The 12,458-nt window shown below is 44.3% G+C and overlaps 1 protein-coding gene across 1 annotated transcript in view; it reads left to right on the top strand.

Moving 5' to 3' along the window:
- LOC138661590 (N-acetyllactosaminide alpha-1,3-galactosyltransferase-like) overlaps positions 1-12,458 on the top strand; it is a 43,949-nt gene that overhangs the window by 14,220 nt on the left and 17,271 nt on the right. The window contains exon 2 of the mRNA XM_069746406.1: positions 73-146. Within this exon, the coding sequence (XP_069602507.1) occupies positions 73-146 (74 nt within the window). The remainder of the gene's footprint in view (positions 1-72; positions 147-12,458) is intronic.

Raw genomic sequence — 12,458 nt, forward strand, 5'->3', positions numbered from 1 at the left:
ATGCCAGTATTTGTGTTTTTGGACTAAAATTTTTGGAATAATGTAATTTTATCAAGATGTCTCTCTATGCAGATTACCAAGCAACAGCTACTTTGGTGCACACCACTTCTGGCTCTGAGCTACGTCATCTACATCAGGTCCTTAATGTGAGTATAAAAATACTACAAATATGTACATCAGTGCTTCAGTGTTGGGGGGCGGCCTGCAGCATCAGTAATCCCCTCCAGCTGCTGTGACGACTGAGAAAAATGAACTCTAGGAGAGGAGAACGGAGGCATGCAGGTGAGGAAATGAAAGGGATGGGCAAGAGAAGAAAAACAGGGACAATATGGGGGAGAGGACATGAAATAAGTGATTTTAACCAAGATGAAGTCCCATGGTTTTTACACAAATTATGCATCATGACTCCCAATAGTGCACATTCAAGACAGTGGACAGACCACACCACCACATCCAATTGTGATATTGGAATATTTGTGGTCCAGACTTCACCAGTTTGCCATGGTCACTCAACGGAAGATTAAAGAAGTTGTTCAAGTAAAAAAAAACATTGCCCAGGAAATGAGATACTGTATGTAAAGAAAGAACAAACTCAGCCAAACTCACTCGGATGCAGTCGAAGCTGCGCCATGGTCTATACAGAGACAGAAAGCATGATGCAGCATGATGCCACCACTTCACCAGCCGCCAGACAAGTGAATTAATACGGATGTGATGGAACACAGGGTGCCGTTAGAATATGGATGGGTTTGTTATTTTGCACAAGTTCCAATCCTTGGGCAAAGTTATATCTTGCCTGGACAACCAATTTAGCATCACTAAAAGCTATCCTTTATATCTAGGGCATCGGTGAGCATCCGACCACTGGGAATCGGTTCTGAAATGCCCTACTGTAATGGTGTACATGCGTGCCTCCGCACCATTCATGCTGTATGAGACGACCCAAGGTTAATGAACGCTGTACTCCTCTGTCTCCCTCAGTCCCACAGAAGGGTGAAATGGGCAGTAACTAGACATGAGCAAATATTTCAATATTCGGTTTGGCTCACGATTGACGAATTTGCAAAATTTGCACAGCACAAAAGCCGGTGTTTCCCACGCTGTCACACAGCGTAGCACTTCTGATTGGAGGGATCGTTATCTCCGTCAGAGCCCTGCGGGGTCACACAGTCAGATGTCGGCGTAACCCCACAGAGATGCGGTGACCCGCGATAAAAAGCTTACCGCAGGTCAGCAGGCAGTGGCTGAGGAGAGGCTACTACTCCTCCCATCAGGCTATGTCTGCTGTCACTGATAACAGTGATAGCTGGAGCCACTGATGGGAGAAATAGTCTCTTGTCTGCCGACGCCTATACTGAAAGTAAAAGAAAAGTTAATTAATTAAATACTTATTCAAGTAAAAAAAAAACAACACATTATACTCACCTAACACCAAATCCCCAATGCCCTCGTCTCCTTGATAAAATCATTTGATTTGCTGCTGCTAGACAGCCTGAATACATGCAGGGATTGCCTGTTTGTTAGGGAATCCTCACCTCGATGATTCTGTGAGTGATTGGGAGAAGGGGCTGTGGTCAGATGAGACAAAAATTGAGTTCTTTGGTATTAACTCAACTTGCTGTGCTTGCCACAAAGTATTAAGTCTTGTTTGCCAGAGGGATGAAATACTTATTTCTCACTGCAAAATGCAAATTTATATAATTTATACAATGTGATTTTCTGGATTTTATTTTTGATTTTCTATCTCTCAATGTTAAAATTAACCTATCCTTAAAATTATAGACTGTTCGTGTATTTGTCAGTTTGCAAACTTGCAAAATCAGCAAGGAATCAAATATTTATTTCCTCCACTGCACTTATTCTATATGTATTTACTGTATGTAATTCATCTATTCTATACTATGCTCCTGCAGTGATTTTACTGTATGTAACAGATGAATTGCTGGCTTTTCTTCTTTCTTTCTATCTATCTATCTATCTATCTATCTATCTATCTATCTATCTATCTATCTATCTATCTATCTATCTATCTATCATATACATATACTGTATATATATATATATATATATATATATATATATGTGTCACTGACATCTATATATCTGTATATATCTCTATTCTAACCTGTCACTCTGTGATTTTACTGTATGTAGCAGATGAATTGCTGGCTTTTCTTCTTTCTATCTATCTATCTATCTATCATATACTGTATACATATATATATATATATATATATATATATATATATATATATATGTGTGTCACTGACATCTATATATCTGTATATATATCTGTATATATCTCTATTCTAACCTGTCACTCTGTGATTTTACTGTATGTAGCAGATGAATTGCTGGCTTTTCTTATTTCTTTCTTTCTTTCTTTCTTTCTATCTATATATCATATACATATACTGTATATATATATATATATGTGTCACTGACATCTATATATCTGTATATATATATCTGTATATATCTATTCTATTCTAACCTGTCACTCTGTGATTTTACTGAACGCGGCACATGAATTACTGGCTTTTATTCTCTCTTTTACCAATTGTTACCGACTTTTTCAGATTTTAAGAAAAATTCTCATGTTACCGATCACGAATCCGAATTACCATATTCATGCTGAATTTATGTTTGGCGATCGTTTTCCGAACATATTCGCTCATCTCTAGAAGTAACACAAATGCTCCATTCCAATGGGGAACTTCATAACCCCGTTATGGGGTCCCAGCTGTCAGACCCTGGCCAATCCACAACTATTAATGATGGGAATAACCCTATAAGAGACACTAAACCAAAAAGAAAGAAGCTACGAAATAAATAACATACCTAATTATCTCTCTGCAACCTCAAATCCTTAGTTAGTAAATGGCTGAGAGGTGGGCATTCTAGGCCTAAAAATTGGTGCAACTTGATATGGTCTCCATTCCTCTGGATGGGGTTTCTGGTATTTTTGTTCTTTAGTAGCAAATATATAATTAAATAATAATCCCTCACATGATGATTTTATTATGAAAACACAAAAAATATAAAAGAATCACATGCCTTGTCTGGGTGTGAGAAGTGATGAATGTTTGTAACTGTGAGGTGGCCAGGGTGCTAGGCATGGCGAGGGGCTGCTGTGTTCCCACACCCTGGCACCCCACAAAGAAAACATAATGTCCTGTCCAGAGCCGGACTGGCCATCGAGCATTTCTAGCAAATGCCAGAAGGGCCGGTGGCAGTAATGGGCCACTTGCCAGCTATGGGGGCTGTGCTGCATTACATTCTATGGGGGCTGGCTGCATTACATTCTATGGGGCTGTGCTGCATTACATTCTATGGGTGTCTGGCTGCATTACATTCTATGGGGGGCTGGCTGTATTACATTCTATGGGGGCTGTGCTGCATTACATTCTATGGCTGTCTGGCTGCATTACATTCTATGGGGGCTGGCTGCATTACATTCTATGGGTGGCTGGCTGCATTACATTCTATGGGGGCTGGCTGCATTACACTCTATGGGGACTGGCTGCATTACATTCTATGAGGGCTGGCTGTATTATATTCTATGGGGGCAGGCTGCATTACATTCTATGGGGCTGGCTGCATTACATTCTATGGGGGGCTGTATTACATTCTATGGGGCTGTGCTGTATTACATTCTATGGGGGAGGGCTGTATTACATTCTATGGGGGGGGGCTGCATTACATTCTATGGGGGCTACACTATATTCTATGGGGGCTGTATTATATTCTATGGGGAGGTGGGCTGTATTACATTCTATGAGGGACTGTATTACATTCTATGGGGTGCTGTATTATATTCTATGGAGAGGCTACATTATATTCTATGGGGGCTGCATTATGCTCTTTGAGCGGGCTACCATATATTATATAAGCAGGGGCTGTATTATACAATATGAGGGGGCTGCATTATATTCTCTGGGGGTTACATTATACTCAGGGGGCTACAATATATTCTGTGGGGTGGCTGCATTATACTCTGGGGTGGCATCATTATACTATATGTGGGCTGCATTATACTGTATTGAGGACTATGGGGAATACATTATACTATATGAAGAACTATGGGGTGAATTATACTATGGGAAGTGAATTGTACTACATGGATGACAATGGCGGGGCATTATACTATATGGAGCACTATGAGGAATGTATTCTACTATTTGGAGGACTGAGGAGTGTATTATACTATATGGAGGACTGTGGCAGTACATTATACTATGTGGAGGACAGAGGAGTGTATTATACTATATGGTGGAATTGCAGTGTATTTTAATATATGGAGGACTATGAGGAGTGTATTATACCATATGGAGGACTATGGGGAGTGTATTATACTATATGGTGAACTGAGGAGTGTATTATACTATATGGAGGACTGAGGTGCACATTATAATATATGGAGGACTATGGGGAGTGCATTATACTATATGGAGGACTGAGGAGTGTATTATACTATATGGAGGACTGAGGAGTGTATTATACTATATGGAGGACTGAGGAGTGTATTATACTATATGGAGGACTGAGGTGCACATTATAATATATGGAGGACTATGGGGTGTACTATACTAAACAAGCAAAATGCTGCCTATTCATCGAGTGATTGGATTGTTTATGAGGGCACAGAAATCATAGTTGTGCTGCTGATAACATGATACTGTATGGAGACAGATTGATCTAATTGTGATTGTTCTGTCCCCATCATTCTTTCTCAGTGCGTGTAAAGAGGCCGGGAAACAAGCGAACAACTTCACTATTGTTGATCACACTCGTTTAGCGGCCTGAGATTAGCGCATGTAAATACAGCAGAAATGCTTCGCAGGGAGATGAGGCAAGGATGATGACAGTTGTAGTTAGCACCTGGCGCCTGGGAATATAACTAACGCTACTGTTTTCCCAGCCGCCAGAGTATTTAATTCTGGTATGTGTAATGATTTTTAGGGTTGATGTCAGCTGCGCAATGTCAGCTGCTATCAATCCATGGTGTAAGTAATGGAGAGGTGTCTATCAGACACCCCCAGTACTAGCCCAGACCTGGCGAGACCCAGCGACTCTGAAGAGCGGTGACGGTAGTAACAATACCGCTCTTCACAGTCGCCGAGCTCAGCGCAAGACCCGTAATATCTGAAGAGCGGTGACGTTACTGAGTTACTGATGTCACTGCTCTTCAGAGTCTCCGGGTCTCGTGCTGCGCAGCGGAACCAAAAGTGGCTATAGGCAAAGTTTATGGAGCATCAGAATGAGGTTCCACAGCCTTTGGTCGTCTCAATCCCTCATTATGTAAAAGATCCAGTTATGTAGGTAAAGTAGCGGCTTTTCTTGGTACTGCAACTAAAAGCAATAAATAGGACTGAGCTGTAATGCTGGAATGCTGGATACAGCTGTAATTATATGTTATATAGTCGTGTTACACTCCCCTCACTTCTTGTAACCTACAATTATACAAAGATATTATACAGTCACCATGTGACAAGTGGGCCTGTGTGACTTCAAATGCCAGGGCTGAATTTTAGTCCCAGTCCAGCCCTGGTCCTGTCTGATGTGTGGTGTGGGATTATTGCACAAAACTCACGTTTGTGTTTGGAGATCCTGCACACACACACACTCAGGAACAGACTCCATATTCCGCTTTAACAGTATAACTTTACTTGATAACAAACAATCTGTGGCAGTTTCAGTACAGCACAAGTTCATGTATCCAGCCTGGGCTTTCCTTCTCAATGCTGGCTCCTCTAGCCTCTGAGATGCTCGTCCTGGCTCTGCGGTACCCAGTGTAACAAGCCAGATTAACCTCCCCTGCCCAGAATATACCCGGACTTAAAGTGGCCTAGCCCAGATTATACCCCGGGTATATTCTGGCCTAGGCCAAACTATACCCCGGGGTATAAATTGACCTAGGCCAGTTTGTACCCCTCTGGGCCAGAATATTCCCCAGCTGCTGTATATCAGATTTTTCACGCCTTTGAGAACCATTGAGCGATATACAGTGCCTTGCGAAAGTATTCGGATCCCTAGGACTTTTCAACCTTTTCCCACATATCATGCTTCAAACATAAATATACCAAATGTAAATTTTTGGTGAAGAATCAACAACAAGTGGAACACAATTATGAAGTTGAACGAAATTTATTGGTTATTTGACATTTTTGAGGAAATTCAAAAGCTGAAAAGTGGGGCGTGCAATATTATTCGGCCCCTGTAACTTAATACTTTGTTACGCCACCTCTTGCTGCGATTACAAGTCTCTTGGGGTTTGTCTCTATCAGTTTTGTACATCGAGAGACTGAAATTCTTGCCCATTCTTCCTTGGCAAACAGCTCGAGCTCAGTGAGGTTTGATGGAGATCGTTTGTGAACAGCAGTTTTCAGCTCTTTCCATAGATTCTCAATTGGATTGAGGTCTGGACTCTGACTTGGCAATTCTAACACCTGGATACGTTTATTTGTGAACCATTCCATTGTAGATTTTGCTTTATGTTTGGGATCATTGTCTTTTTGGAATTCAAATCTTCATCCCAGTCTCAGGTCTTTTGCAGACTCCAACAGGTTTTCTTCAAGAATGGTCCTGTATTTGGCTCCATCCATCTTCCCATCACTTTTAGCGATCTTCCCTGTCCCTGCTGAAGAAAAGCAGGTCCAAACCATGATGCTGCCACCACCATGTTTGACAGTGGAGATGGTGTGTTCGGGGTGATGAACTGTGATGCCTTTACGCCAAACATATCATTTGGCATTGTTGCCAAAAAGTTCAATTCTGGTTTCTTCTGCAGAGTACGCCTGATTGTTGTCCTATGGACAGACTGTCCCACCTCAGCTGTACATCTCTGCAGTTTATCCAGAGTGATTGTGGTGAAATATGTGTGTGTATATATATATATATATATATATATATATATATATAAAAATATATATGTGCGCAGTGGACTATGTATAGATTTATTGTGTCACTGGCAATAATGTAACATCTGTCTTCAAAAGCTGCAGGCCACACACAGGTGTTAATATGTATTTTCCTGAGACAAGTAGACTTCTGTCTCCAATCTCACCAGGGGGTCCTGCTGGAAGCCAAGAAGAAAGGTAACATTTGACACCTCCGAGCTCTTGGAAGAGAGATGTTAATTATGGCCTGATAGTATCTCTGTGAGAACTTTTACACAAAGGATCTCAGAAGAAAATAATATATTCATTGGGGGAACGGCAAAAACAAGCAATTGTGATATTAACCTGAGGGGCTGGTCTAGAAACCTGACCTCCATACCAAAGCTATAAATTAGGGCTGTATACAGAGAAACGTGGGGGCAGCCTGAGACGCTGATGTGTTCCACCAACTCCATTCAACCCCCCTCAGGGAGCAGAAAGCAAACTACCAGTTAGATGATTTCAGTAAGTTTCTCCTGTTTATTTTATACTGTTTTGCATAAGTTGTATGTCTTTTTATTATCATATTTTTATACCTTTTCTTACTGTAAGCTCTGAACCTTTTTGTATTAAAGTATAACACTTTAACAAGTTGAACCTTGAATGTTCTAAAAGAAACCATAGCCTAAAGTATGTGAGCCTTATGAGTGGTAGACATTATTAGTATTAATATTTTCGGGACTCATCGCCCGTGTGTTCGATGAGTGGTGGCAGCATGTATGAGCGGGTGTGTGGCCTGGGTCAGTGTGGGATTTATAATAATAATAAATAATAATAATTTTATTTATATAGCGCTAACATTTTCCGCAGCGCTTTACAAATTATAGAGGGGACTTGTACAGACAATAAACATAAGGATGAATTTTCTACATGCATTTGTACAGACAATAGACATTACAGCATAACAGAAATCACAGTTCAAAATAGATACCAAGAGGAATGAGGGCCCTGCTCGCAAGCTTACAAACTATGAGGAAAAGGGGGAGACACAAGAGGTGGATTTATGCTCCCATTACAGTATAGGACAGAGGTTGAATTCTGGACTAAGAGTGGGGAGATAGATTAACCCTTGCAGGCACAACCCAAGTCACGTGCTGAGAGCGGGCACGTGACGAATTAGTTACACCACGGAGTGGGGATCCATGACAATTGGTGGCAGAGCGGTGGGATAGAATTATTTCTATTACAGCATTAGTGCATGGTTTAAGCAATTATTCCCTGTACTAAAGAATTGGTATCCTTGCGAGGAGTGCACCAGTTCTACAAGGTTCAACTCAGTGCTTACTTAGACATACTTGCAAACAGTTTCCCCTCCCCGTTTTTCTATTCTGTCTTTTATTTGGCAAAGGCTGTTCATCGATATGGCAGCCCAGTACAAGAAGCAGAGCAAAGAGGCTCTAACCGACTTCTGTGAGCAGAGAGGAATAGAGACAGCCGACAGGTCCAGGGAGCTGCTGATACGTGCCTTGGTCGAGCATGACATGGAGCAAAGTGCTGGAACATCTGGCCAAGGAGAGAGTCCACCTCAGAGAGACCCAGCAATGCCATCTCTTGCACCGGAGATGCCTGATGGAAGTGTCAGCAATGCCAGTGCTGAGGAGCCTATGGACTGTACTTTGCAAATGGACAACGGCTGGGAATAAGTGATCCCAATCTGCACATGCAGCTTATTCTACAGCACTGACAGGCTGAGAAAGAGGCTGCAGAATGCCGGGAGGACAGAGCTTTCCAGCTTCAGATGGCTCAAATAGAGAGGGGTATCAGTCCTCAGTTAACCCCCTCCCAGGACATAAATCCAAGGAGACCACGTCTGGAAAACTTCCCTGTGATGGAGAAGGATGCGGACCTGGATTCTTTCCTTCGGGGGTTTGAAAAAACGTGCAGGCAATACCATCTACCCCGTGAGCAGTGGGCGCAGTATCTAACCCCAGGGTTGAGAGGCAAAGCCCTGGAAGTTTTTGCTGGCCTCCCACCAGAGCTAGATGGGAACTATGAGGCCATGAAAGAGGCCCTGATCAGGAAATACAACCTAACACCAGAAGTGTATTGGGGAAATTTCCGGAACCTACAACATGGATCAACTGACAGCTATGCAGATGTTGTGAGCACCTTGAGGACCACGTTCCACCAATGGATCAGGGGACTTTCTGTTAACAGTTTTGAGGACTTAACGGATCTTATGGTCAAGGATCAATTTCTTCACATGTGCCCCACGGATGTACGACAATTTGTGTGTGATCGGGAGCCACAAACTGCGGATCAGGCTGCAAGGATTGCGGACTGCTATGTGGCTAACAGGATGCCTGAGGTGTGGAAGCCATCGGGATTCAGCTGGAGGGGAGGAAAGCCAAACGGGGACCCTTCTCCCTCTGCCGGCCGATCACCAGTGCTGTCGAAGCCCACCTTCTATGGGGCCCCAGGAAATAGACATTCTCTAGGTGAAGCACGCCGGTGCTTCTCCTGCAACAAAGTGGGACATGTTAGCGCTGTCTGCCCTGATAGGGAGAAACGCCCAACCACAACCACAAAGCTGTCTGTGTCCCCACCATCTGTCCTCTTTGTCGCCGGCTCTGATGCGAGGGCTAATGAAAACTGTCAATATGTCACTGTTGGCAATAAAGTCACCATTGGTCTCAGGGACACTGGGACAGAGGTAACCCTGGTGCGTCCAGCCATGATATCCCCTGCCGATATCATACCAGGAAATACTATGTCTATAACCGGGATTGGAGGGGTCAGCCCTGCCATGCCCATGGCCCGTGTGTACCTGGACTGGGAGGCAGGGAAAGGACTGAGAGAAGTGGGAGTATCAGAGGCTATTCCCACCAATGTGTTGTTAGGCACGAACCTGGGGAGGATGGTGTCCCACTATGTTCCTCCCACTATGTTCCTCCCTTGCAAGTAAATGATACAGAGAAGGAGGAAGAAAGTGACCCACCTAAGATCCCATGTGAGGAGGGAAAATGTCCCAATGCACAGGACTGTAATTATGTGGCAGCTGTGACCCGGAGTCAGGCTGCGGCTCAGACTCAGGCCCAGAGATTAGAGGATGAGTCTCAGACAGAAGTGCCAGGACAGGAGGCCCATACTGTGGTCCCGGAGCCTCCTTACATGGCAGGCCCACCAAGGTCCCTGATAGCAGACACTGAAGACTCAGCTTCAGACCAGGGCCTGGTAGTCCCACTAGGCTAGGGCCTGCAGACTGACAGTCAGAGCTTCAAGGAGGCCCTGAGGACAGATGTCAGTCTGGAGAAGCTCAGATGTCTTGCAGGCCAGCCACCTGCTGCTTCTGGCAAAGAGAGAATATACTGGGACCAGGGCAGACAGTATAAAGAGACTATCCCCACGGATACTACAAAATCTTGGGACTATGAAAGGCGGCTGATCGTCCCTTATCCATTTAGGGAACAATTATTGAGAATTGCCTATGAAATTCCTTTGGCCGGACAACTTGGAATACAAAAGACTAAAGCTCGTCTGACACATAACTTCTATTGGCCCAAGATGGGAACAGATATTGCCAATTACTGTCGATCATGTGTAGTTTGTCAGAGAGTTGGAAAGTCTGGGAATATACAGAAAGCTCTATTGATACCACTGCTTGTGATCGATGAGCATTTCCAGTGAGTGGCTGTGGATATCATAGGGCCACTTGCAATCCCTAACAGCTCTGGCCAAAAGTACATCCTTACAGTGGTGGACTATGCTACACGATACCCGGAAGCTGTGGCACTGTCCTCCATCCGAGCAGACAAAGTGGCGGATGCTTTACTGACTGTGTTCTCTCGTGTGGGTTTCCCCAGGGAAATGTTGACCGATCTCAGGGAACCCAGTTCATGTCCGATCTGATGGAAAGCCTCTGTGAAAAATACAAGTACAGCATCTTGTGGCCAGCGCCTATCATCCCCAAACCAACGGACTCTGCGAGCGTTTTAAAGGAATATTAAAGCAAATGCTGAAAATGCTGGTGGAGACTGAAGGGAGAGACTGGGAGCGGTACCTCCCCCATCTGTTGTTTGCCTACAGAGAGGTACCCCAGGCGTCTACTGGATTCTCCCCCTTTGAACTGGTTTATGGGAGGAGGGTCAGGGGGCCACTTGATTTGATTAAGGACTGTTCGGAGGACGACCCCAGAACTACTGGAGTCTCAGTGGTCGAATATGTACTGCGGCTCAGAGAGAGAATGCAAAATCTGAGCAACCTGGCCTATGAGAACGTGGCCCAGGCCCAAATCAACCAGAAGGTCTGGTACGACCATAATGCCAGACTGAGAGCATACGAGGAGGGGCAGATGGTTTTGGTGTTGGTCCCTATGTTACAGAATAAATTGCAGGCCGCATGGGAGGGACCATACACTGTACACAAGCAGCTGAATGATGTTAATTATGTGGTGACCCTAGATGAGTATGCAAAGTGATAGAAAGTATTTCATGTAAATATGAAGGCTCATCATGACAGGGAGACCTGTGTCTTACCTGTCTGTAGCCTGCCTGAAGAGGGGGAGGCTGATCTGTTATTAGATGTGGGGGCCGGGACTCAGTACATGGAGTCCTTGGAGTCAGCAGAGTTTAACCCTGAGCTATCCCACAGTCAGAGGTCTGAGCTGATGGGGGCACTCAGTGAGTTCACCGAAGTCTTCACAGGGGAGCCTGGGAGGACACACTTAGCAGCTCACCATGTGGACACTGGTACTAATCCGCCAGTACGCCAGTCTGCATACCGTGTGTCAGCAGAGGTGAAGGCACACATGAGGGAACAGGTAGAGGAGATGCTGAAACTCAAGGTGATACAAAAATATCAGAGTGCCTGGGCCTCGCCTGTGGTTCTTGTCCCAAAAAAGGAACGTACTACCCGGTTCTGTGTAGAATACAGGAAATTAAATCTACTTACTACATGTGAGGTCTACCCCATGCCAAGGATAGATGAGCTGTTAGAGCAGCTAGCTAAGCATCGTCCCTCACCATCATGGACCTAAGTAGGGGATATTGGCAGGTACCCCTGCCCAGAGAAGTGGCTTATGCCACCATTGAAAAGCAATGTTTGGCAACTGTGTGGGCTCTGCAGAAGCTGCAACCATGCCTCTATGGGCGCAACTTCACTGTGATCACAGATCATAACCCGTTGAGTTAGCTCAACAGGGTAGTTGGGGACAACGGGAAATTGCTTAGATGGAGTCTGATATTATAGCAATATGATTTCACAATTCAGCATAAGATGGGAGTCGATAATGGCAATGCTCATGGCCTATCTCGCCAAGGTGGGACGGAACCAGATATGTGCTTGGGAGCAGACCTGTAAGTCAACCCCCACGCACGTTCATAAGGAGGGAGGTGTGGTGAAATATGTATATATATATGCTGCCACCACCATGTTTGACAGTGGAGATGGTGTGTTCGGGGTGATGAACTGTGATGCCTTTACGCCAAACATATCATTTGGCATTGTTGCCAAAAAGTTCAATTTTGGTTTCATCTGCAGAGTACGCCTGATTGTTGTCCTATGGACAGACTGTCCCACCTC

This window comes from Ranitomeya imitator, chromosome 2, assembly GCF_032444005.1.
Source record: "Ranitomeya imitator isolate aRanImi1 chromosome 2, aRanImi1.pri, whole genome shotgun sequence".
NCBI lineage: Eukaryota > Metazoa > Chordata > Amphibia > Anura > Dendrobatidae > Ranitomeya > Ranitomeya imitator.